The sequence below is a fragment of the Folsomia candida genome, unplaced genomic scaffold (assembly GCF_002217175.1).
Source record: "Folsomia candida strain VU population unplaced genomic scaffold, ASM221717v1 Fcan01_Sc001, whole genome shotgun sequence".
NCBI lineage: Eukaryota > Metazoa > Arthropoda > Collembola > Entomobryomorpha > Isotomidae > Folsomia > Folsomia candida.
Genome location: NW_019091193.1, coordinates 27,882,090 through 27,907,223, shown reverse-complemented (window position 1 = coordinate 27,907,223; position 25,134 = coordinate 27,882,090). Strand labels below are relative to the sequence as shown.

The 25,134-nt window shown below is 40.9% G+C and overlaps 1 protein-coding gene across 3 annotated transcripts in view; it reads left to right on the top strand.

The window, feature by feature from the left end:
- Positions 1-25,134, top strand: part of LOC110849424 (segmentation protein cap'n'collar) — a 32,497-nt gene that overhangs the window by 5,919 nt on the left and 1,444 nt on the right. For 2 of the 3 annotated variants that reach the window (XM_022096841.2, XM_022096835.2), the window contains exons 5-17: positions 2,537-2,827; positions 4,590-4,647; positions 12,038-12,160; positions 15,563-15,696; positions 15,769-15,915; positions 19,867-20,182; positions 21,385-21,512; positions 22,020-22,131; positions 23,625-23,922; positions 24,001-24,236; positions 24,320-24,457; positions 24,619-24,818; positions 24,900-25,073. In XM_022096841.2, the coding sequence (XP_021952533.1) occupies positions 2,537-2,827; positions 4,590-4,647; positions 12,038-12,160; positions 15,563-15,696; positions 15,769-15,915; positions 19,867-20,182; positions 21,385-21,512; positions 22,020-22,131; positions 23,625-23,922; positions 24,001-24,236; positions 24,320-24,457; positions 24,619-24,818; positions 24,900-25,073 (2,355 nt within the window). The remainder of the gene's footprint in view (positions 1-2,536; positions 2,828-4,589; positions 4,648-12,037; positions 12,161-15,562; positions 15,697-15,768; positions 15,916-19,866; positions 20,183-21,384; positions 21,513-22,019; positions 22,132-23,624; positions 23,923-24,000; positions 24,237-24,319; positions 24,458-24,618; positions 24,819-24,899; positions 25,074-25,134) is intronic. The other variant, XM_035849679.1, reaches the window with a different exon arrangement.

The following is a 25,134-nucleotide window of genomic DNA, read 5'->3' as shown; positions in this document are numbered from 1 at the left end:
ATCCATTCAAAGCAGAACGTCAGAACCTTGGGGATTTACTTTTCTTGATTTCTGTATTCATTTGCTACCAGATTGAGATATTGTGGGAGAGGACAAAAATACCTCAACCACGGCCCATTATATCATTACCATCATTATATTATTTATTATTGGTGGCGAAAAGTCTTTTGCTGCTCACTCAAGGTTTTCTTTTGATTTAGGCGAGCTAGCTGCAGACTTTTTGAGACGACGAGTGGTTGTTCAAGTGGCAAATGAATAGGTTTGGTTGGTGAATTTTTATGCAAAAACAACACTTGAATAATCGACGACTTCCATTCTAATAGACAAACAGATAGACACGCTACATCAGTTGGTTGGCTGGCTGGCTGGCTAAACGACTATGGAAGATTTAGGTAGATATAGACTCGATCAAAGTCAAAGTCGAGATGGCCACAATGTTTTGATTTCGAGAGATGGATGAGGTGGTCGTGTAAGGAGGACTAAATATTTGTGGAGCACACAATCCTTATTATTTACGGCGTGTTGTGTGTGTTGGTCTCATTGTTGAGATTTGATGTAATCAGTAGTCGCTCGCAGTTATACCCGAAAAGAGACAACAATGGTCTTCCAAGTTGACAGGGCAGGATGAAGGATGAGGTTAAGGCATGAGGGGTAAAAAGGATGATTTGTGAGGAGTTGAAATCGTCCAATTGTTGCTGGATTGGGCTTGATTGCAGCCGGAGCAGGAACACAAATGACCCCAACACTGTCTCATTCAGTGTTCACAAATGTGGTCGATTTATCAATTCTGCCCTTTCCGAGGTGACACTTAACCAGAGAGAGACATGCCGCATCTTCTTTTTATCGTCGTCTTTCTTGGGGAAAAAATACGGCTTGCTTTAAACCTTCTCGTTGAGGATGGGATGGGTGCGATCAGATTTTTCAGTCGTGGTCGAAACTTGTCGAAAAATTATTAGTCTGAATTTTGTAACACTGAATAAATAGATAACACCTTAATCATTATGCAAATAATGCGAGTTTCGCAAGTGTTACTACTGATTGCTCGTAATTCCAATTTCAACATTTTCTGTAAAAAAAACAGTGAATCTATTCAGTTTTGGTCAGTAGGGCCTTAATTAATTTGTCGTAATTATGCAAAATCTAGATGCCCTTGCACTTGAAAGGCAAGTTGCACAACTTATCGTGGTGCAAATTACTGTATTAGCCGTGTTTTGTATTTATATTTGAAATGAAAAGTGCTGAGTAGTTCTGGTCTTCTTCTTGTTCTGTCCATTGTGAACTTTTCCGTAGAAAATGAAATGAGTGTGATGATGATGAGGTTGCAATCCTTTTGCACTTCATTCTTCTCCTTCTTCTTCATCTTCTTACGAGAATGATGAGGGTGCTTTGGGATGATGATGCAATAATATATCAGCAACGTATTTGAGGAAGGTTTCGGGCCCCAATTTTCTAAAAAAGAAACTGGGTCACTCGGGGCGAGTGTGATGATTGTCGCTAATTTTTGCTAAATCAGTTTCTGCGAAAAAAAGAATTCAACAGTTTTGAACTGGATTCAGTTCTTCGCCCCCCTTTTGCTGACAAGGCAATAAGATCATGACGATGATGACGAGTCTGGAAAAGTGGATTGGATAACTGCTCATTCATGTTTGTAGTAGTAATTTCTGGAGGAATCATTACAATGACTCAACATTAGTCCGCCGCACTTTCGTCGTCATCATCATAGTAAACTAATCACGGGCATGACAATCACTGTTTTCGACTGACTCCAGGCAGAAAGGGCTTTTGAAAAATAAGAAGTTTGTCCAAATTGAACGTCTTAAAAATGGGGCCAGTCGTCGTGGGACGACGACCTGCGCTGCTGCTCAGTTTCCCTCCTCAAAGTGGTTTTGAGGCTAAAACTTGGAACTTTTGTCGTTTCGCGCATGTGGGGAGAAAGTTGGTTGCGAAAAAGCACATTTTCATCCAGAACTCACAGTTAAGCTGAATGGGGTGAAAGTGGCGGAGGGGCGAGGGTTACCGTACCGCAAAAGTGGGTGAGTTGGTGTGTGTTCAGTCTATTTTTGGAGATAAGGAACCCCTACGGTTTTACCTTTTGGGGACTTTTATGGCTTGTCCATCACTTGGAAAGGGTGTCAATTGGAAACGATTATGGGTCACAATTCCGTGCTTGTGATTATTTATTCTTATTCTGTTCGTGGTGGTCAAAAGTCAAAAGTCATGAGTGGAGTATTACTTACTTTATGGCCTGTTGCATATCAAAGATCCCGTTTAAATCCTGACCACTGACGAGTATGAGTAATGATGATTATTTGGCATTCATTACTTTGAACTTAATAATGGGATTATTTCTCCCATGTGAAGAAGTAAATGACAGTTTTAGTAGTCCCATTTCTCGTCCAGTTTTCAGCTTGAATTATTTACATACTCGTGTGAATTTAGTTCAGTTTCTTTTGGCAGTCGTATTGAGAGCGTGTGAGTGAGTGCGTGAGTGTAAGTGTCGTTAAAATTAATTGAAATTGTTTCCTTCGTGTGCCAGGATTCCAACGAACTGCTCGACTTTATCATCTCCAACCATCAAACTGCGGCGGATGCCGAGGATGCGGAACAACAAGGAGCGGCATCACTCCCACTACACCCTCCACGCCCATCGTCCCCATCGTCCCACCTTTTCCGTGACCTGGATGACAACTTGCTCCTCGAACAGAGCCTTGTCGCTGACCTTTTTGACCTCCGGGAACTCAAGTCCTACTCCCCCTCCGAGAATGACCAGTCGGAGGAGATGGAGTGGTCCTTGGCCGAGGAGGAGGCCCACCTCGACTTCTATAAGGTATGAAATAAAGTTTGACCATTAATAGTTTTGAAAAACTACAAACGTTCGAGGAATTGTGGTACATTTTCCGAGTAGAAATCACTGTGTTAAATTCTTCAGTAATCGGCAAAAACTCGATGCATATTGTATTCTGTATACATTTTTTTTTACATAATTCTGCAGAAAATTTGTACGGGTTTTACCCTGCTGAACCGTATGTGCATAATTCTGAGCGCATAGTTTTCTGTACAAATCGCTCTGCAGAAAATTAGGCCAAATTTCTGCAAGAGAGCCGTTCAAATTTTTACTTTATCTCATGAAAAAATTATTCTTTATTCTAAATTTTTGTTGCGACTACGCAATTCTTATGAAACATTTAAGACATTTCAAATTATCATCTTAATTACATTACAACTTATTCGACTGACGATTTAGGTCTGTCTCCTCCTCGTACAGAAATAGTGGTGGTGGTGGTGAAGTTTTTTACCAGAATTTTATTATTAGGGTTGCTTCCTTTGGTTCCATGAGTTTTTATTATGCAACAAACATGGCATCTTCTATGGTGGTTGGCCATTGAAAATGGCCGAGTTAAAGAAGATGCAGTACAAACCGTGGTGGTGGTGGTAGGAAGGAGTTGGATACTTTTTGGTACATGATTCAACATTACGCAACAATCAAGTGGTGGGGAAGTTTGGGTAATTAGGCTCCTCCTGCCTGTCTCTCTCTCTCTCTCTCTGTAAACTTGTGGCCATGGTCGAAATGTTGGATATCTATCTAAGTAGATACACATAAGGAGAAGATGACTTATTTTATCTTCCCGTCCAGCAGGGATATTAAAAGGAAGGAACTAAATGACTGTTGCATTCACGAATTCAAGCGTTGGATGGAAAAGTCTTCATTGTTGGGCTGCTGCTTCTGCTGGATGAAATGATGCTCAATCGCTCCTTTCAATTCTGAATGCAGGGCTATTTATTATCATGGCAGTCTCACTCAGCTCTCGACTGACTCTTATTACGGCATCATCATCCCCATCTGACAGGGGGATCAAATCCTCACTTGGCGTCTCCCATGCCTGACATATGTATGTCTTTCAAAAATTCAAATTCTACCATTTTTAGATGGCATGCCACGATATCGGGTATGTATGTATGTATCTACATATGTGTGTGTGTATGCGGGCGTTGCGTTGTATGCAAAAGTCGTGAGACAGGACATTTGTTTTGTTGTTGTCCAATTAGGGAGCAGTGTATTTCGAGGAAGAAGAATAAGAATTGCGATTGGGTGTAGTCATCATGACATATTTTCACGACTTGGAATAATGACGGGAAATGGAAATGAGGATTTGATTCTTGTGCGAAAAATAAAATTTTTAAAAAGAACTAATGTCAAATTTGGTAAAAAAAATTGTAAATGTTCAGTTTTTTTGGAGTTAGGTGAACATTTTTCCGCATTCCGCACGTTCTTCGTAGTAAGTGAATATGAGTCCAGTAATGTTTTAGGAGCGCTTTCATTCAACACCCATAATTTATTTTTTTAAATAACAAATTCATTCGTGTCATCATTTTCTGCTGAATATTTGTATTGAAAGGGTTCTGAATTCCAGCCAAAAAGTTGTAATGTTTGATTTGATGTTCAAAACAATTTGATGTAAAAAATGTATATATAATTATTCGGTTTGTGGTCTTGCAAACCCAATGTGTGCAACAAATACAAATAGCAAAACGTACGATTTCGTAAATTATATAATTTTTTGACTAATTTAATTCCCCGATTAATTTAGACCTTCAATGAAGCAGCGAACGAAGTGATGCGAACCGTTCCCCTCCGAGAAGTTGAAGGTAAGAAATTATTGTACAAATAAAAATACCGCTTATTTGCCTGCTGCTCTTAGGAAAAAATGTAAAATATGCATTTGGTATGTTTCATAAAAAGTATAATTGTTGCGCCGGGGCAAAAAAGACGAGGTGAAGAGTTGTGTCTGTATAAAAAGGGGGCACGTTCATAGCCAGCTTGGATTAATAAGTATCGGTATAATTATAAATGAAAGGGTTGAGATAAGAGTGACATGCCGACGTGCAGGTCAAAACCTTGCATTTAATGAAATTCTGTTATGGCGTACTTGCCTTTTCTCACTCACTCACTCAAGGCGATAAGGCATGCACTTTGTTACCTGACTTTTAACCGACACTGTACCCACACACCAACCAACGAGCCACATATTTGTTCTACATTAGGATTTACAAGACATTATCGTTCAAAAACTAACTAAACCCACTGTCACTCATAATAATATGCTCTGACGAGACGACGACGACGACTCTCTCTCTTTCAAAAGTGGTGATGATAACCACTACCTACCATCAAATCGAGTAAGAGATCTTCAGAAAGCTGCGAAGCCACTTGACCCTTGCTTCTTGAGTGAGAGATGGATCTATTTTGGTGTAAAAAGTAGTTTGTGAGGGTGAGAATGGGATAAAATTATTAGGAAACAGATAACTTTGGAGCCTTTTAAGGGCGGTGGCGAGAGGCAGGTAGTCATTAGGTTGAAAGCCATGTCGCTTCTCCTCCTGCCTTGAGACATTTCTCGTCTCCTACACGATTCAAAGCTGTCATTTTTATTGTGATTTTCTTAGAATGAAGTATTTGACATGATATGATATCAGTCAGTACGACTTTCACCCGCAATGAGGAAGTTAAAAAATGTACAAAATAGGTAATGACAAGAGTATGTAGAGTTGCGCTTTTCCTCATCTTATAATTTCGCTGGTAGAAATCACTGTGTCGAATTCTGCAGTCGAATTCTGTTATCGATAAAAGCTTGATACATAATTTTTTTATACATAATCCTGCAGAAAATTTCTATCGGTTTTATCCTGCAAAAGCGTACGATTTTGCACAAACCGCCCTGCATACAGTTTTTCTGTAGAAAACTGAGCCAAATTTCTGCACAAAGTGATCAAAAATTTCAACCAGGATTAATCGGAGAAATTTGCCAATAAAAAGTAGTGAAAAAGTATGACAAAATATGTCCTGAAACTTTATGAATTACTGCCTCGTAGTAAAAAAAAGTCATGGGAGGAAGACCTCACTCCAGGAATTTGCCTCGGTTCTTGAAAACTATTCATGGCACTTGGTCATAAAAAGTGAGAGAGTGAGGCTCTGAGACAATTTGGTAGGGTTTGAAGTAGTCTCTCCTCAATTTTTTCCATCACGAAATGAAACGAACGACGAAACCAATTCGAAGCTCGAAGCGTGACGGGGGGAAGTTGATTTTCAGGTGGATTGGATTTTGATTAATCCGCCTGGAGCAGGAGAGCTCTTTTTTAAGGCTCTCTCCCAGCAGTGATCTCAGTCAGGATGGGCTTATATAACTTAACGGTGCATTGTTAAGCTGCATGTATACGGCGCACATAAGTATGAGCGATGCAGACATTAGAGATCTTATTGTGTGTCCGAGAGATGTGCTAGTATTGGGCCAAAAGGCTGAAGCATAACAAAATTTTGACGGCTACCATCATTTGTCATGTAACCCGAATTCCCATTTTTCACTCTGACTTTGTGTACACTAAATACTCCTGTCGGACTCGTACCTGGCTGGCTGGTGGGGAACAAAGACGAGGAATATAATAATAATAATAATTCCCAGTTTCACCTTTCCCATCCTTCCTTCATCAATCTTTCACGTTTTCCAACCAATGCTTGCTCCGTGTGGAATATGTTGTAGTATGAAAATCCAATTTCATAATCCTCTCCGCTTCGTCGGTAGTAAGACATTCATGCATTTATTTCCTCAAGTTCAGGGCATGAAAGATCTCCTTGTAAATGTAAATCTATCAAAACCCGAAGTGAATAAACTATTAAATATTATTTATAGTTAGTCCCTCAGTCTGCGTCTACACGATAAAGGTATCATTTTCAAAATGCATGCTGCCTCCTGGAACCAAATCCCAGATTTTTTCCCGTCTCCACATATTTTCTGATTGAATGGAACTTGAAATGCTTTTTGTTCATGTGAGTATACATATTCTAGTCGCTCGTGATGGCGCAGTAGTACTTTGATGATAATAAGAGATTTTCTTCCTCTCGCCTTGCTCGCCGTGCTAATCCCTTTATCCATGGTGGTTGGCTGCTTGGTTGGTTGGTTGGCGAAGCTATAGACGTAGAGACATCGTAATATGTAATATGGCCTTAAATGCTCACAATTCGCTACACTTTTTGCGCAGTGAAACGAGATCTTTCAGTAGAAGAAATTTACTCACTTTGTGTTGAGCCATAAATGGCAAGGTTGATTTAGCCTGCGAATTGGAGTGCATTGCCTTTATTGGGGCGATGAAGCAGAACAATTATTTTATATGCTTTGCCCTGCGATCTGATCAAGGGATAGATTTATCTCCTCTCTCTCCACACGGCCGCACAGGCAAATTGGCTTAAAAACTTTTAAATTGACTATTTCTCGCCGAGCAGTCGGTGCGATTCTCTCGAGAGGAAAAAAAGCAAAGTTATTTAGTCGAAGGTACGAATTTTTTGAGGGCAACTTTTCAAAATGGATTATTTCGCAGGCAGGGCAAGAAAATAATTTAGGGCTGATTTTTAAAAGCAACAGGCCACATGAAATAACAGCGAGCCGTCTCTCTCGACTTTGTGAATTTTCTCGTTACACCCACGTTTCATGCGTTAACCTGAATGCTGCTGCTGCCCTTCGTTCTTATGATTAATGACACTTCTGTCATAATTCATATTTGACAGAAGAAAATAATCTTCCTGGTCCAGATCTCTCTTGGAAAGTTTGGCTCGATTGTGTATAATAATTTCCATCCCTGGTAAATAATAATATTGCACGGGAACATGTCATCCTGATGGGTTTGCATAATGTACCTAACTGCTTCCAATCAGAACCCATTACATTAAGTGCACAAGAGCAATCCGTCCGTAATGGGACAAAGTAAAAGCGAGGCGTAGTCGTGGTAATTTTTCTTGATTTTGATTATCGTCGTCCTACGCAGAGGATGCCATAATGTACGTTTGGTTGGATCTTATCGCTTTCTCCGATCACCCCTGCGCAATGTCAGCCCTTATTCTTAAATACGTGCTACACAGACACGTACAAAACTACATACATTACTCTCTTTCGTCGGAACGAGATCATTGTAAATTTCATTTTATTGCAATGCATTTCGTTCAGTTCTCCATTCCATCGTGATGATTACGTAGGTCGGTCGGTGGTGGTGGTGGGATGCTGATTTATTTAGTGGTTGAATTTATAGTGGATGAATATTCAAACATTAAACGGTCCGTTTGGATGGATTTGAATGTGAATTTGGCTTTGGATTGAATCAATCTGACGATTTTATTCAGACTTTTGACTCTGTGCTCATGGCTTTGGCCTGCCTGCCTGGCCTGGCACCCATCCTTGACATGACTTGCATCTTCTTCATCTTCTTGTTCTTCTTCTCTTCTCTCAAAGTATTTGTGTTCACCAGCTTCAACCCCTCGTCGTCGTCGTTGTGTCTTTCGTTCCCTTCTCCCGCATGGACATGGACATTCTGAATAATAAATAATTCAGTAAAATATTTGGGACGGAAAATTGCTACCCAGATGATTTCAGAGTAAAAAAAGAAAATAAAGGTGATATTTTTAGAGGACCATTTTAACATGAATTAGTCATGGATCGAAAAAATATAAAGTTTTGAGTTGAAGGTCATTTTTCCTCGTACGTACACAATTTTAATTGAAAGCTTTTGCAAAGAGAGCCATCAGTAGAGTTGTAATTACAAAATGTTTGGTGCTTATAATTTGCTCATGGTTGCTGAATGCATGCAGGAATAATTCAGACTTGCTTGGAGGCTGTGTTATTATTATGTAGTCGTCGTCGTCGTAATGGGAATTAACTGGGTAGTGGTGATGGTGTTGTCACTAATTACTCCTCTATAGAATATGATAATATGCAGGTTTGGGCTGGCATTGAAATGATGGTGTAGCCTATCGATAGACGGTCCGTCCGTAGTAGGAGTAGGCTGGCAGGCAGTAGTCGTTTGGGGCGATGTATTTATCTCGTACGTAGGAAGAGAGCTACATTGTTGCGTCACAACAACAACTGTGCGGAGCTCTCGACCCGTTTAGTACTATTTTCTTGGTCCACCACCATTGTTGCATATCTGCCGCTACTGGGCAGAAAGAAAGGGTCCTTTCCTCCCAAGTTTTCCAGTCCCGGAAGTAAATTGGTTTACTTTTTTCTGCGAGGAATTTTGCACACGCGAGGAATTCGGAACTGGATGACGATAATGAATGTGCTGATGATGATGATTTTTGGTTTGGTTGAGAATGAATGTTGAAATTCATGATGACGAAGGTTTAGTTGGATGACAATGGCGATGTGGCTGCAGATAATAAGCTGTGTGGAGAGAATGACCGTCATTTCATTACAAGTTTTACACTATATCAGCTACAGCAGCTCATGTTCGTAGTTGGGAGCGTCTCAAGGTGGAAGGAGAATGAGTGTGTAAAACCTTTTCTTCAAGTCCCGACGACTACTCTCAAGTGCCAACGCGAGAAGATTGCGAGTCAAGTGACGGAAGGAAAAAGGAACAGGTTGTATTACTCCTATGTTTCCTAATGAATGAAACTTAACGTCTCATCCTCACCCAGCAATTTCTGAATAAAAAGTGCAAGAGTAAACCAAGTCAGTAGGAGCAGCAGTACAACACTTTTTAAACCACCGCGGCGACGGCGACGGAAACGACGACGACGAGGAGGAGGACAATATTCCATTCGTGGCGCTGGATTGTCTCCCGAACGTGAAATATGTAGGAGCAGTCTTATTAATTGTCGCGTCATTCCGAGAGATTTTATTGTTTCTGAGGCAGGATTGCATTGGGTTTACATTTGAGCATCCTCATCTTCTTTACCTTTTTGTATATACGTACATATTTTCAGATTTGTAAATTTTATGGCAATTTTGGGCCTTGCATTGTACCAATTTGTAAGCAATTTTCACAAAATTGTTTATCACACATGTACAATTTATTTATTCAAATTGCGCAGCAAGTGACATTATCATTGTATTTTTATTACTCGCGAAATAATAATAAAATAATGATGTTTGATGACCAGTTATTACTCTGGGACAAACATTCCGCAACAACATGTGGCAACTGGCGTATGTACTCCTGCACATGTACATACATACTTTTTTGGATATTATAACTTTGGCATTTATTTTTACTTTGTGCCATCAAACAATGGAATTGACAGGTGGGAAATTACTCCGTCGACTGTTGTGGAAACCATAATTCTGCTTCTGCCTTGATTTATATCGCTCATTTCAATTGTGGTGCGGTACTTAATTTATCAAAAAATGAGGGACGACGGCCATATTATTTATCTGATTTATTTCAATCCACTCACTCACATCGCATATGAGGAAAACTTGCGTGTAATCATCACACCACTTTTCTCGTCATAGTCGCCGTCCGTTCGTCCCTACTTTTGTAAAATAATAAGATAATGGGTTTCGAATATTTCGCCAAGAACGACGAAACGTCAAGTCATTCCAAATTTGGGTATTTTGGTGGATTTCTAAATCCAAAATTATGCCGAGTGTGTGTGAGTGGTGGCAATTTGTGAAATGTTGTTGGATGAGAAGATGGATGGATGGATGGATGTGAGGAATTAATTAATAAATAAAACTGTGTAAGCAGCTTCCGGTTCGTTTTATAAAGGATTTTTGAATTGTCAATTGCCAACCTGTGTGCCGTGGCGGTGGCGGTGCGAGGAGAGGCATTGTTGGGGGTTCGGCTTTCATAGAAAATAATATAATGTACTTGACATCATAGGAAGTCAAGTCAGGGCGGACAATGAAATAGAAAAAAATAATGATAAATTTGTCATTTTACTCGGCTCTTCTCATCATCCATATCCTATTCGTAGCTCGTAGTAAGTAGTTATGAATTGGTGGTGAGAACGGAAAAGGGTGGTGGACTTATCATTCCTTTATTAATTCTTCCCAACGTTTAAGTGGTCGCTCTGCCTGTGACTAAATAATTGCTTGACGACAAATTATTTATTGTTCTCTCGCGCCTCATGTGAGACAGCGACGTGCCCAGAATCGAGGTGAGGTTCACGACGAGTCTATGTACTTATTGAATTATTATTAATAATATTCAGTCCGCATTGTTGAGGTGTAGCGCATTGTTGTTTCGGGATGCGTGAGACATTGTTAAAGACTTTTTTGAGAAGGAAGTGTCGTCGTCGTCGTCTTTATTTCTGATCAGTGAACCTGCCCTGACGAGAGAGATGAATGAATTGTGATGAGATGTGTATTTATTTATTTATTTACGGTGATGACATTTTCGAGTGACATGAATCCATCCTGTAACCTGCGTCAATGTTGTCGTGACATGACGACCCGACGACAACTAACTGACTCGGAGGCTGACTTTTCCTTAAATGATGCTTTCCTACCCAAGAGGGAAGGAATGTTTTGATCTGAGGTTGACTCCACCTGACCAAGTGACCAGGGCAGGGATGAACATATATTCTTTGAGGTTGAGTGTGTTTACTTTGGTTAAAAATTCACCTGTCCCATGAACCAGGAACATAAATATACGTAGGATTTGATGTAATGGGTGTGCACACTCCAAGTGCATCAAGAGTGAGTGAGTGATGGATGAACGGGAGGACAGGTCCAAGTGGACGACCAAGTGAAAGAATTATTTTATGATTTTTGGAGAGACTTGAACAAAATGTGGATGGTTTTTTAGGAAATCATAAATACATAGCTTGAAAAAGATGGTTTTGAGGAGAATTTTTTGAAGCGTTTGCCAATTTCTGTAAAGATTTGGGTTGGAACGAATTGATTACGGGGAATGAGAGTGGATCTATAAGTGAGAATTGGAAATGGTGTGAATGTGTGAATTATGTGGCGTACATATAGTTGAGGAAGGGAAGCAACAATAGGGCATGGATTTGTTCCGCTAATACTGCCATCATCAAGCTGCTGCTGCTGCTTTTTTTCATGTTTCATACATAATACCATCACGACGAGGAGAGAGTACGTACAATGTGGGTGTATGTAGCATGGCTCATTTTGCTCAATAAGGGATCAGTGTACATTTGCATAAATTAGCTAAAAATAGATTCATATCGTCCATAGCTTTGCCAATTGCATCATCGCAAAGAACTCAATAAATAAACGAGTCGAATGCCTCACTTGTTTTATTTTAATTTTAGGACGGCTTTCACCCGAACAACATCAAGTTCCCGAAGTTGGTGCGACTGCAAAGGAAGGGACTGCATCTTCTTCCACCAGCGCGGCATCCACCGTGCCCGAGATTACGTTGGAAGATGTAATTGGTAAGAAAAGTCGTCGTCACATGCTCGTTAGTTCTAGTTCCTGGGTGGGTGGAGGCTTCGGGGTGGTTGTGGTCGTCCTCATCACGGTTCATCTCCTGGTTCTTGATCTTTGTTGGTGGTCAACGGGTGATTGCTGAGCAGCAGCACTGCCCGCCCGCCACAGATGAGTGATGATGCATGATGTCGATGATGATGGGATGGAAATACGATGACCCACGAACGGACGGAATCCCTGCGAATCTCGTCTACCATTTATGTGAGGGCAAAGGCATGCATCCATTGTTTCAATCGATTATCTATCCCATTTGTGACTGACTGACTGAGGGAGATAGACGTACGTTGTTGACTGGGTTTGTTCCTCCACCAAAGAAACGACTCAAGACTTTACTCCTGCCGACCGCTCTTCTTCTTCTCCTTCGTCGTCGTCTTCTTCTTCATCATCTTTGGCGATTTGGTGGAGAGAGGATGACTTGGCAAAAATGTTTGAGAAGAAATGGGCTCCTCTTCTCTCCTATACGTATTCCATCTCATCCGCCCGTTGAACACTTCACACGACCCAGCAGGCGGTGGAATACCAACAAAGTTTCAAAGCTGAGACTTTAACAAATCCCAAATGCAATGCGATGCAACATTATAATACATATTATTTATTTTATTATTTCACTCTCCCACCAGCTCCATCATGATATGCACCAAGGGGATGAAATAAGATTTCAAAAGAGTAGAGGAGGAGGTAAAAAAAGTTCCAGAATTATATTATTTGGACGTTTTGGAATCAAGAGAGAGCGAGAGAGAGAGGGATGATGGGGTTGTTGTTGGGATAGTGTGGGCTCTCTTTCTCACCCCTATTTCGGTCATAGTTAAGCGATACCCGGGTAGTAAGTAAGTAGCTGTGTAATATTATGTAGGAGAAACCCCTGAATTTATGGGGCTTGCATTTTCATGAGCAGTCGATACACAAATTATTCTTGAACGGATAGAAAATTATTATTAACCACGCCAAGGTTTTTTTACCCAGTTCTTCTCATGTTCTTCCGTAAAGAAAGTTTTCAAGGTTTCCGCACAAAAGATGTCCCTCAATATGGCTTCTGTGGACGGCAAATTGGGCAATTTTTTAAGGAAACATTATTATTAGCAACTCTATGATTCGCACGACGAGCAATACCTACTTGGCAAAGGTTGGGCCGCATCGTGAATCTCGATGCAGCCAAGTATTTTTTATGCGAGTAAAGGATTGTAAATTTGCACGGAGGAGATCTGATTGGTGGCGAACGTTAGCCACCCCTCTGAGCTCACCCTCCATTGTGGTGCAGTCATTGGAGGGATGCCGTCATGGGGTTGGTGGTGCTTCTATGCCTGTTGGCCTCTAAAGGTTTCTCTCCATCATCTCTGTTTCTTTCACCCCTTATGATGCTGCATATGCATGTTGTATCTCTTGGTCGTCGTCGTCGTGGTCGTTGTGGTGTCGTCGTCATAAAACGGTGTTCGTGGTTCAGCCCTATGTGCTTTTACATCCACAATGAACAACCCTGTGGAAGAACAACCCTGTTGGGATGCACTTGGGACTTTTAGTCTTTCTTCTCAAAAGGAGCTAGTCTGTTACTTTACTGCTCTTGCTGCTCCTTTATGTATCTTGCGTCACAGTTAGTTAACAACAGTTGGGGAAGGAAGGACTGACTAGGGGAGAAGAAAAGATACTTATTTGTTTGTAGTCTCACCTCTGACAAACAAGTGGTCAAAGTCATCCGCAGGGACTCCAGGCTTGACTTTTTACCCGGATTCTTCTCACCCACAAACGTGTCGTGGTCAGTGGCGTGGCGTGGCGTGGTTTGTGGTAGTGGTGAATGTACAAACAGTGTTACGTGGTGTTCCTACATGTTGGCTCAATTAGCTCATTTCTTTCTTTGCCTGCCATCATTAATGTGTTTGCACTGCTAATTGCCCAAACAAGTGTGTGATTGTTGTTGTTAAAGAAGAAAAGTGTGTGGTGGTTGGTAAGGCATATTGGACGAGGCGATACAGCAGAGGACTTCTTGGTCGAGGAGATGAGATGACTTGGCGAAATCTTTTGCAAATCTTGACGGTGGCGTCGTATCGTAATATTCGTGTATGGATCGGTCCATTCCGTTAACTTTGACATCAAGTTTTCTACTACTACATATATAGTTATTAGTACAAATCGATGTAATAATCTTTCGGTGTGACAGTGAGGATAAGTCAGTTATCAAAATCCGGTGATTTATTGTGAATGAGTGTCTTACATAAGTGGGAAAAGGGTGGACAGAATTTGAGAAATTGACTGACGGGAGTACAGGAACGGATCAGGTAAATTTATGGGATTTCTAAATTTAGGCCTCTCTCTTCTCTTTCTTGGAGTCGGAATAAAAATATGTCCTCCTAAATTAGTCGAGCAGGCAGATAAGAACTGCGAGGGAGAAATGGAGATGGAGAAAACGATTGCGCATTTAAGGGGACAATAGGATTGATCACCGAGTGTCATTTGCATGTGTCAATTGATGTACATATGCATACGTGGTTCTCCTGTTTGCTGCTTGTGTACATGACTCGCTTATGTTGCTAGCTGGCAGTTTAATGAATGGACAATGAGAATTTGATAGAGATGATAACATGTCATCTTGGCTGTCAAAATACTCAACTTTCATCTCAACTTGTTACTTATTAGAGAGGAGGAAAAAAGGGTTACATAATCTCCCCAGAAATCAGAGGGCATCAAAATTCAGGTCTCGTGAGTACTCAAATATGGATTAAAGTTGTTGTATTATTTTTTTATGGTGCGTCGAATCCACCTCCACGTCCACCTATCGTATCGTTTTTAGTACATCAAGCTGTCACAGAGATAGATCATGACGCACTCTTATTATTATTACCCTCATCCCTTTGTTTCACTCCTCGGTTCGGCCATAATTTATAGATTTGCCTCCTTCGCGGAGGAGGAAGGAAGGAAATGAGTGGTTTTGATTTTTGACGTAATCTCATCATCTCTCTCATTGTCCATTGTCGCAGCTGCCATGCCAAGAATCAAACACGGCACACAGCTCCACCGGCCATTTTTGCAATTGATGACAAGATAGGAGGAGGAGAAGGGAGAATTTTGATCCTGTCTGTAAAATAAAATAGTCCTCCCACCACAAGGAAAAAAATAAAACGAGGAGACCGGGCTGGCCCCACCTGACATTAATAAATAATAATCAATAGATTGAAATAGCATAAAGTGCTCTTGGGGACGCCGAGTGAATGGAATAATGAAGATGTTTTTCTTTTGAAATCAGAGCCTGAATTGAATTTGATTTGATTTTGTCCACCCCGAAAGAATGGGAGGGTTTTCATCTGAAGAATGGCTATTAATTGGGTGATACATGTTCCTCTTCCTATTCTTTGCAGATGACTGGCTGGAGACGGACAGTGGAGTTTTTGATTTCTTAGGATCCTCCGCAACAACTCCATCCTCCATCGACGGAACAAGAAGAAACACCTTTGACATTGACAGCATTCCTTCACTCGGCTCTGTCGAATCCGTAAGAGATTTTAATTTCAGTTGTAAAAAATGGTGAGATGAAATGAAATTTACTCAATATTCGTTACGACAGGATCTAGAACTTGATGGTGGTGATCAGGCCACGAGTCAAAGTCAGAGCGAGGAGGACGAAGACGTCGACATGATTCAAGCCGCCCCCACAATTCATGGAGGGAGACCCACCCCACATCCTCACCCCGCCCAACCGAGAGGTTTCCAGGTAAGGGAATCAATACTATTCTCAATTTCTTGATTGCTTCATCGCCCATTTGAAATGTGGTGGGACCAATTTGTGTGTGATAGGAGGAACAATCTTATGGAATGTTTACTCTCAATGTGTACTTTACATCGACTTTTTTCCGTCTTTACAAGCATTGTCAATAGCGAGATTTCTAACAATGACAAAAATCTTGGTACTTGCTTACTCTGAATTTTATTTGCTCAGACATAATGTTTTTCTGAGTAAGAAAAAATTTAGCATTTCATTTCATCACAGTATTATTTTTACTATTAAGACCTCTAAAATAATGGAGGATCAGGTTTCCATTACGCAAAAAAATGCTATGCATGCATGTCGGAACGCGAATCAATCAAAGAGCAAGAAATTGGCGTAATTAATTTGCACGCTGTAATGTAATCCGGATTAAAAAATAGAGTATCGAAATGAAATGAGGTGTCAATGTGGCTGGTTGATCCAGTTTCGCTGATTCATTTCACTCACATTCACATTTTTGCATGCAACTACTTTTCCTTTGTTTGAGAGAGAATGGCCAAGTGTTGTTGTGTGATGTGACTACTACACCTTCGTACAATTGATGCCCATGTCAATCTTTCTTTTTTTTGATGCCTTGTGGTAATTAAGTTTAAAAGTTAGTGGTCCATTAAGCATAACTATGTGATCTGTGTGTGTGTGTAAAGGTAGCAGCAAGAGAGAGATCTGTCGTACCAAGTAATGTGAGATGGACACGGATGATTGTGAATGTATGCATGTAAGTGGTTGGTTGGTAGTTGGTATTCCACTGGTGATTTTTGGATGATTGAGTTGACACGGGTTGAGAAGGGTCGACGACGAAATGTCAAAATAAACTTGACGTTTGACTAATTTTGAAAAATGTCAATAAGTTAACACCCAATCCATTAAGGACTTCATAATAATATGGTAGTGCTCCTGGCTTGAGTCTCTTGCTCTCTCCTCGTACGTCTCACACATAAGTGTTGATGTTACGGTGGAAAAATGTCAAGTTGGTTATTGGAGATGATCACAAGGAGGCTGGTGGGAATTCGGGAAACCTTGACTTTTGGAAAAGAAGAAGAGGGTGTGTACATACGTCATACATATGAACGTGTAGTGAGGCTATAAATGTTGAGCACTTATGTACAAGTAGATAGTTGAGTTAGGTTTTAAAAAAGTACACAGGCATAATTTTCTAGAGGTAGAATTCCAGTTTTAATTATGAATTGATCGAGCATTATTATAATCTCTCCAAGTTGACAAGTTTGATTAGATTGGATTGCATTTCATTCTCGTCGTTTCGTTACCTTGGTCTGTGTGTGTGTCTCTCTCTTGTTTAAATGGAGACACGATGAAGCATTTAAATTGTTGGATTTGGAAGGAGAAGAAGAAGGATTTGAAGGTCCATCAAATCAAGCCACCTGTTCTCCAATCTCCATCTCACACACAAAAGAACAAGAGACGGATGGATTCTTATACGTAGGTCGCTTCTGCTGCTGCTGCTGACGAGATGTGGTGATGGTTCCTTTCTTTTCATTATGAGAATCCTTCTTATTTTCTCACCTTCTTCTCATTCTCGTCCCACACGAGAGAAGGAGTAGAATGAGAGGCGAGATGAGACAGGCACGTCGTATTGTCCATCTCACTCACTCACCTGGGTGGGGGATGGATGCGGATTCCATGCATAGATAGAGGTGTGTGTGTATGATTGTGATCACTGGATCTGCTTTATGCTCGTGATGTGATGATACTTTATTTATGCCTGCTTACCTGCCCACCACAGATTATGTTCTATTTAACGCGTCGTGGACAATTTGGGCACTCGCAGTGTAACTTTAGAGCATGTCGCGTTTTGGTTAATCGGCAGTGATGTGTCCAGTCGTGGAGGAATAGGAATTGTTGTTGCCCCATTTCCAATCGGGGCTATTGAATAGTAGTGTTGTGAGTTGAGTGTTTAGTTTTATGGCCAGTTTTACTTATTGATTGTGTGATGACGGTATTTCGAGCAGTGATAGTGATTCTTCGATTCAATGGGACATGTAGCTGCCGTGGAGGAGCTGAGATTTTGTGAAACATTTCTTCTTAATGGTGGGCATCCATTAAATACATTCCATTCCTTCCAGCCTAGTTGGCATGCATGCCTGTTGGTTAAGATCATTACGTTGGTGGTTGAAGGGAGGGAAAAAGAGAGACAGGCCAGGAAGGAAGTCTCCTCAACCCTTCATCTCAGTCTTGTTCGTGCGGTTGCATGGTTTAAGGCAACAATAAGTCACCTTAGCAGTTACTTAGTTGGTCCATTTGTGGCTAAATTATGACCACTTTTTGAGAAGTTTCTTTCTGCATCTTCTCTGGAAACATGCATCTTCAGGGTACGAGTGAGTGAAGGGCTCTGCTGCCATTATGTGTGTTTGAAGGATATATCTGCACATGACGAGGATTTGCTTACTTACTTGTCCGAGTGAGTGAAGAAAAGATGAAGGATGTGCAAGAAAGAAAGAAATGATTAATGTTGAACATTCATAAATGTTTACAATTAGTGTGTATATTGGACAAAGGAAAACCATTAGCGAGCAAGAGCAGAGAACATAACTTTCGGCAACCCAACCACTCCACCGTTTCCACTATCACTGCATTATGACGAGAAGGAGAGGGTGACAATAAGAAGGTGCTCTTCACACAGTGGGAGGACAAGTAGAAGAAGGTGACCCAGGCTAAAAGTCACTAAAGTTTGAGGCAAATGTGGGACATGTATGTATGCATAAGGTCGATAGTCGACCCTGCCCACCTCACCGTGATTTGCTCCACATTCCGAAGCAAATTTCTTGCCATGTTTTCCTCCTTTCTCTGCTGCTGGGATGGGATCAAGTTTAATTGAATGTCTGATAAAATTCCGATAGTGCCAGATCTGGCACTCTGTCATTAGAGATCCCAAGACCGACTCGGCTTTTTCTACGTCTTTTTTTTGGAATGGATAGAGAGTCTCGTATTAAACGGATTCTGACTCATGTTCTTCAGTGACGAATGAACGATGGATGGACGGACGGACAGTGTGAATGCATGCCACATTTAATTTGAGGCTTCTTCGGAACAAAAAGGATTATAATAAGGATTATAATACGCCGCGATGTGAAGGTGGTTGTGGTCGTGGTCGTAGTGAGAGAAGAAGATGAAGGGAAAAAATGCCAGACTGATTATTCTTACTTTTTACATTCGTTCGTACTTCTGTTTCTTCATTTGCGATCATGTTGTGTGGACCATAAGTATTAGTTACCTAGTGCCCATTCATTACTTTGCTACCTCTTCGCTCGCTCGCTCACTAGTCCTTGTGCACAAAGACGTAAAGAATGTTTATTTATTGTTTCTGAAGCATGGTGATGATATTGGTCGTCGTCGTCGGCAGTGTTTTTGGCGTCATCACATAATCCCCTGATATTTTGCACGAAACGACAAAGTGGTGATCATGTCGCAGGAATTATGAATTGACCATAATCATTATCTCTCTCTCTTGACTAATGACGTTACTTGGTGGGTTGAGATTTTGATGGATAGGTAAACCCAGCAGTCCTGCTCCGACTTTACATGTGCATATACATATTTGCATCCATCCAATTTCTCTAACGAGCCATTCAAAAGAATCAATTCCTCTCCTGCTAATAATGACTGCCAAATGAAATTGATGATCACTTTTATATTTATTAGATTTCATTTCGCAACACAAATAATCCGCTTTCTTTTCGAGATGATGATTATGATTGATTGGTTATTGCGTGTGTCTGCTTGCCTAGAATGAAAATAAAATAATAAAAAAAGATGGAATAAAATTGAAATGAGGGCAGGCCGCCTTGCGTTTTTCTGCTCCGTCACTTTTTGTGGGACTGCAACTTATAAATTTACAATTACGAGACAATTTTTACAACTTTTTGTTTCTCCTATTCACAGGTTCATGCCCGAATGCCCGGTCTTTTGCGTGGAGGAAGTAGCATGGACCAACGATGGCAGGACGTCGTCACCTTCCTCAACCTGCAACAGGGAAATGGTGGTCATCCCCACGGAGACGGGAGTGGAGGACCGCTCCCCTTGAGCCACACCTTCGGCTCGCACCTCCACCATCACGGCGCTCCTCTCCATCACCATCACCACCACCACTTCTCCGCACCACCCCCTTCCGCCCCCTACAATGCAGACTCTGCCAGAAGTGTTCTCCTCCAAAATGCCACCCTGCCTCCGCCGGACGTCTCCTCGCCCTACAGCATGGGTAAGTTCCTCAGTTATCTGGTCGTAGGGAAAGCATGCATGCTTCGTGGTGAGATTTGTGTCGAGGAGCCATGTTGGTTTCGAAGGGAGGGTTGCTTTTGTATTTTATTCCTCTGCCATAACCCCTCCGGTTTCGGTTACCATCCATCGCATATCATCCATTAGATCACCACTGGTAGTAATCGTGCAATGAATAAAAAATGGTACGGAACTGAGAGGGAAGCAGTCTTATTTTTGGAGCTGCGGGAGCTTTTTTATTTTCACTGGCGGCTGGCTGGATGGTCGGATTTTTTAGATTAATGGCTCAGTCAGGGTTGCATCCCTTGCCTTCGTGGGAGAAAGAAGAGAGGGGGCCCGATAGTCGGACAGCGGGGTCGAAGCCTATGGTTGTTGCATCTGCTCGACGAGGATTGTTAAAAAGAGAGGGTTGTGAACAATGGTCGTGGTATATGCGTGGCATGGATTATGATCAAAGTGGATAATTCAACATTTCCAAGACAGGTATATCCGCCGAGAGAGAGAGAGGAGATAGACTTTGTAATGAATATACAGATTTTGTTAATTCGAGTGTTGGCAGTGGAGTGGATCATGCGAACCAGATCGGTGGTATAGACAGTCACGATTGATGGTGGCGTTGTACGAGAGATAGGTTCGTCTAATCCTAATCGATTGGTTCCGCATGGGTGCTTGGTTTGGAACAAAGAGCTGTTGCTTTTGGCACATTTCCGATAGTCGCTGCTTTTTAAACATTCCGTTTGAAGGGTAGGCCGTCCATCCATCCATCCATCAAGTGGCATTAGTAGTGGTGCTGGTAGTGCGATGAAAATATTGTAGTTGGACTTTGATGTGACACGCTTGACAGAGCTGCTCAGTCTCGTGTCTACCCTTTCATTCCTTCTTATTATAATAAAATCTTGTCTCACTCCATTGCTCTCAAGTCACCAAATCCATCCTTGGATGTAGATCTGGCTAAAAAATGTGACCGATTCTAAATTTATAACCTCCCCTAGCTCCACTCCATCCACTCCCCTTTTCCATCTTCCTCCCTCGAGAGCTTATCGTCCCATTCCTATGACTCATACGACGCAGTAATATCAGTATCCTATTTAAATTCATGAATGAATGATGTGGTTACGATAAGTTTTTTATTGCTACTTCCAAAGTTTATAACTTGTATGTAAAATAAATTGTTTCTCGTTCCAGGTCCACCTCCCAACATCGGTTCGGCCGTGGCGTCGTCCATGCACCTCACCAACAGCAGTGACCCCATGATTGACCCGAGTCTTCACTACAAGATGATTGAGCAGTCCCACGACATGATTTACTACCCGGTACATATCTAAATATTTGAATAAATAGATATCTATAACACGGCCCCCAGACTCGGCCGTCGAGCCAGATTCAAGTAGGAATTTCCCAACTGAATAGAATAAAAATCCTAATCCGCACGATACCCTCGTCGTCGTCGTAGCCGTTCTCAGAAGAAGAAGGGGACAATTATTACATAATTGGTTTAGTCACTAATTGGCCTTGTAAAAAATGTTTACACAAATTGTGACCATTCATTCACTGTATTTGTTATTTTATTATTCTGTTACTCGACTTAATTCCGTCTTAAGAAGCGAAGGAGACGTTGTTTTTTGTGTAAAAAATTGCCAACTCGTGACAGGGTGATGATGGATAGGTAGAAAAATATGAATATCTGCATGGACGAGTGTCATTGGGGAACTGGACTAATGAGCAACAATATAACGTAGCAAAAGACGAGAATTATTTGAATGGGGGTGCATATAACGTGTAATAATAAATAATAATAATATAATTTTTCCTTTCAACAGAACACCACCAACAATGCGGAGATGAACAATCAGTCCACAACCGATGGTCTCTTCTCAACAGTGGAGGATGATTTGCAGTTGCAATTTGTGGATATGTCCGCATTGAATGAAGGTCGGTTTCTCATTCTTCTCCTGTGTTGTATTAGTTAAATAAATAATAATTGCCAATTTCTTCTCCGTCTGACTCCAGTAACGATTTCTATGTACACATACACACACGTATGTACAACACCTCATCGGCTGTGCTTTATAAATAACCATATTAGTTGAGACAGAGAGGGAGAAAAAAATGGCAAATCTCTGCAAATTTGAGAAGCAATTAAGTCAAGAAGACGATGAAGATTGCGCAATTGTCATTGGGCCGTGTTTCGTGGTCACTTATAATAAATAATGGTGAATCCTGGTCAGTAGTGGATTTACACTCTTGGGAACAATCAGTATTGTTTTTGCTGAAGCCCAGTGGCCATTGATCACTCGGAGCTATATGCGAAGAAGAAGCAGAAGAATATATTTTTTATGCTTCTTGTTCTATACTCGTGAACAAATTAGTGAAGGTTTTTCCCTGCTGCCACACTACACCACATGCATGACGAGTCAATATAATATGTGGAAAAAAATCATACCAGAAAAAATGATGGCTTACTGCTCGACTAACGAGTCTTTCAACACTATATTTATTATTTAATGTGTAGGAAACGTTTTACTGAATTTTCGATAGCAAGGAAAAAATGCAGGCGTTCTGTGATTACATAGATATAAAAATTGGAATTGAATTGGGAAAATTGGAAATGAAATTTGGCAAGAAATTATGAAATGTTTTATTCTGTTCTGCTAGATTTTTTTTTGCATACGGATTTCTCAACATTTGGTTATTCATATTGTTCGAGAACTATGTTGGGCCAATTTACATGCAGTTTGTAGAATTTGTCTCTCTCGTCGTCTAAAATGCATGTGCAGTGCAGAAATTTGCATATAACTATCGCCAACGTTTATATAATTTTATTTGAGTTCAAGGATTTATCTCGCAATTTGCATCGTAGTCGAAAGCGAGTATAATCTTGTCAGTTTGGATGTAATTTTGCATATTAGTTTTGTGAACTATTTAAAAATGTGAAAAGTACAACTTGGTTTTTGAAATGATTTGATTTATGTAAAGTATGCTTTCTTTCTGGTAATTTCTTCTGGTAAATTCGCTATACATCACAAATACATACTTGTCTAGATAGCAATGCCGTTTCATTAATCGGCATTTCAAATTTGCAAGGATCACGAAACAACGAGGAGTTGGAATGACTTTGCTAATTCCATTATTTATTGTAGCATACAAAATTTACTAATGTACACACAAGATTCTAAATACTTGTCAGTTGTGTAACATTAAAACGAAAGGTCAACCTTTTTCACGTGCAAATGGTTATGCAGAAATATGTGCAACGAAAGTGCAGACACATTAAGTTATTTTTTTTATCAAACTTTCGAATTTCTAATGTTTGTTTGTCTAGTCTATTTGTCAAGGAGTTTTGTATTTAAAATGAGTTTCAATATTTACGAAATATTTTTTGTGAAAAACTTTGCTGATTTAATTTTTTGTTCTGCTACTCACAGGTATTCATCAAATGCGGATGTTGGACTATGGTGTGGGAGCCTCAATTTCCAACTCGTTAGAAGGCGCCGCCTCCTTACCGCACGGACCCCAGCAACAAAATCTTCCAAACGGATGTTCCTCGATTGGAATGACGGCTGCGGAAGACCGGCTGGAAGCGTCCAGTGACAGCGCGGTGAGCTCGATGGGTTCAGAACGTGTCCCACCAATGACTGACCCCTCCGATAGTGAATGGGTTGATCCAGACAGTCATCCTCACAGCTCCCACGACTCGTCCCCTTACTCACTCGATTATCCAGGGTGATTAGAACAAACGTGTTTATTAGTTTATGTATTTTAGGTTCTCAATAAACTAATTGTTCTCTATTTATTATGTAGAACGAAAGGGCGAGGTTACGAGTATTACGGGAAGGATCGCGTCCCAGTCGCGCAAAAGAAGCACCACATGTTTGGGAAGCGTTTTCAACAAGAGCAAGGTCCCTATGTGCTACCCCCACACCATAATTCTCTCCCTTTGCCATACCCCTCGGCAAGCGGGCTCCACTCGTCACCCAGTCTGGATTCGATGGACTTAAAGTATGGATGTGGAGTTGAATTTGCACGACATCAAAATGGTACTTGGCGCATACTTGATAACACTTGTATATCCAATCATTGTAATTGTTTGTCATGCAATGATTATGAATTTTTCTCTTAGATCTTAGAACAAATGGAGGCTTAGGTTTAGACTCGGTGCACAACAATCACACCTACGCACTCCCTCCAAACCATGGGAATAGCCCTTTGACCACATTCAAGGCACCCAAGCCACCCATGAAGGACAAGCAGCCCAAGAGTAAGTGTATACAAATTATCGACTGTATGATGATATCTCTTCTGCTCTATACTGCTCATTACACTGCTGACCCTGTAGTTATGTTTTTGAGTAAAAGCAGCAGCAGCTTCTTAATGTAATCATGTAGTATAGGGAAATTTTCTTGTAATTAACACCATTAGTGAGTGAAGACTTGGATCGCTTTGCAGAAGATTCCTTATCGCGAGATGACAAAAGAGCTCGAGCCATGAACCTCCCCATCACCACGGAGGACATCATCAACCTTCCAATGGATGAGTTTAACGAGCGACTGTCAAAGTTTGACCTTTCAGAGCCACAGTTATCCCTCATTCGAGATATTCGTCGGAGGGGTAAAAATAAGGTATGCATCGTATAAACTGCACACAAGGTTGAAGTCAGTTCGTCGTGTCACAGTTTTTTATTAACATTTCTCTTTGTTTAGGTTGCCGCACAAAATTGTCGGAAGAGAAAGCTTGACCAAATAATGCAGCTAGCAGATGAAGTACAAACAATTCGAGAAAGAAAACAAAGTCTTCTCCGGGAACAGCAAGAACTCGGCGCTAGACGTCATGATCTCAAAGAGCGGTATCAACTCTTGTACCGTCATGTTTTCCAAGTATGTAACGACTTGAACGATTCTCCCAAAATTTACCAACAAGTCTTACACACAATTAGTA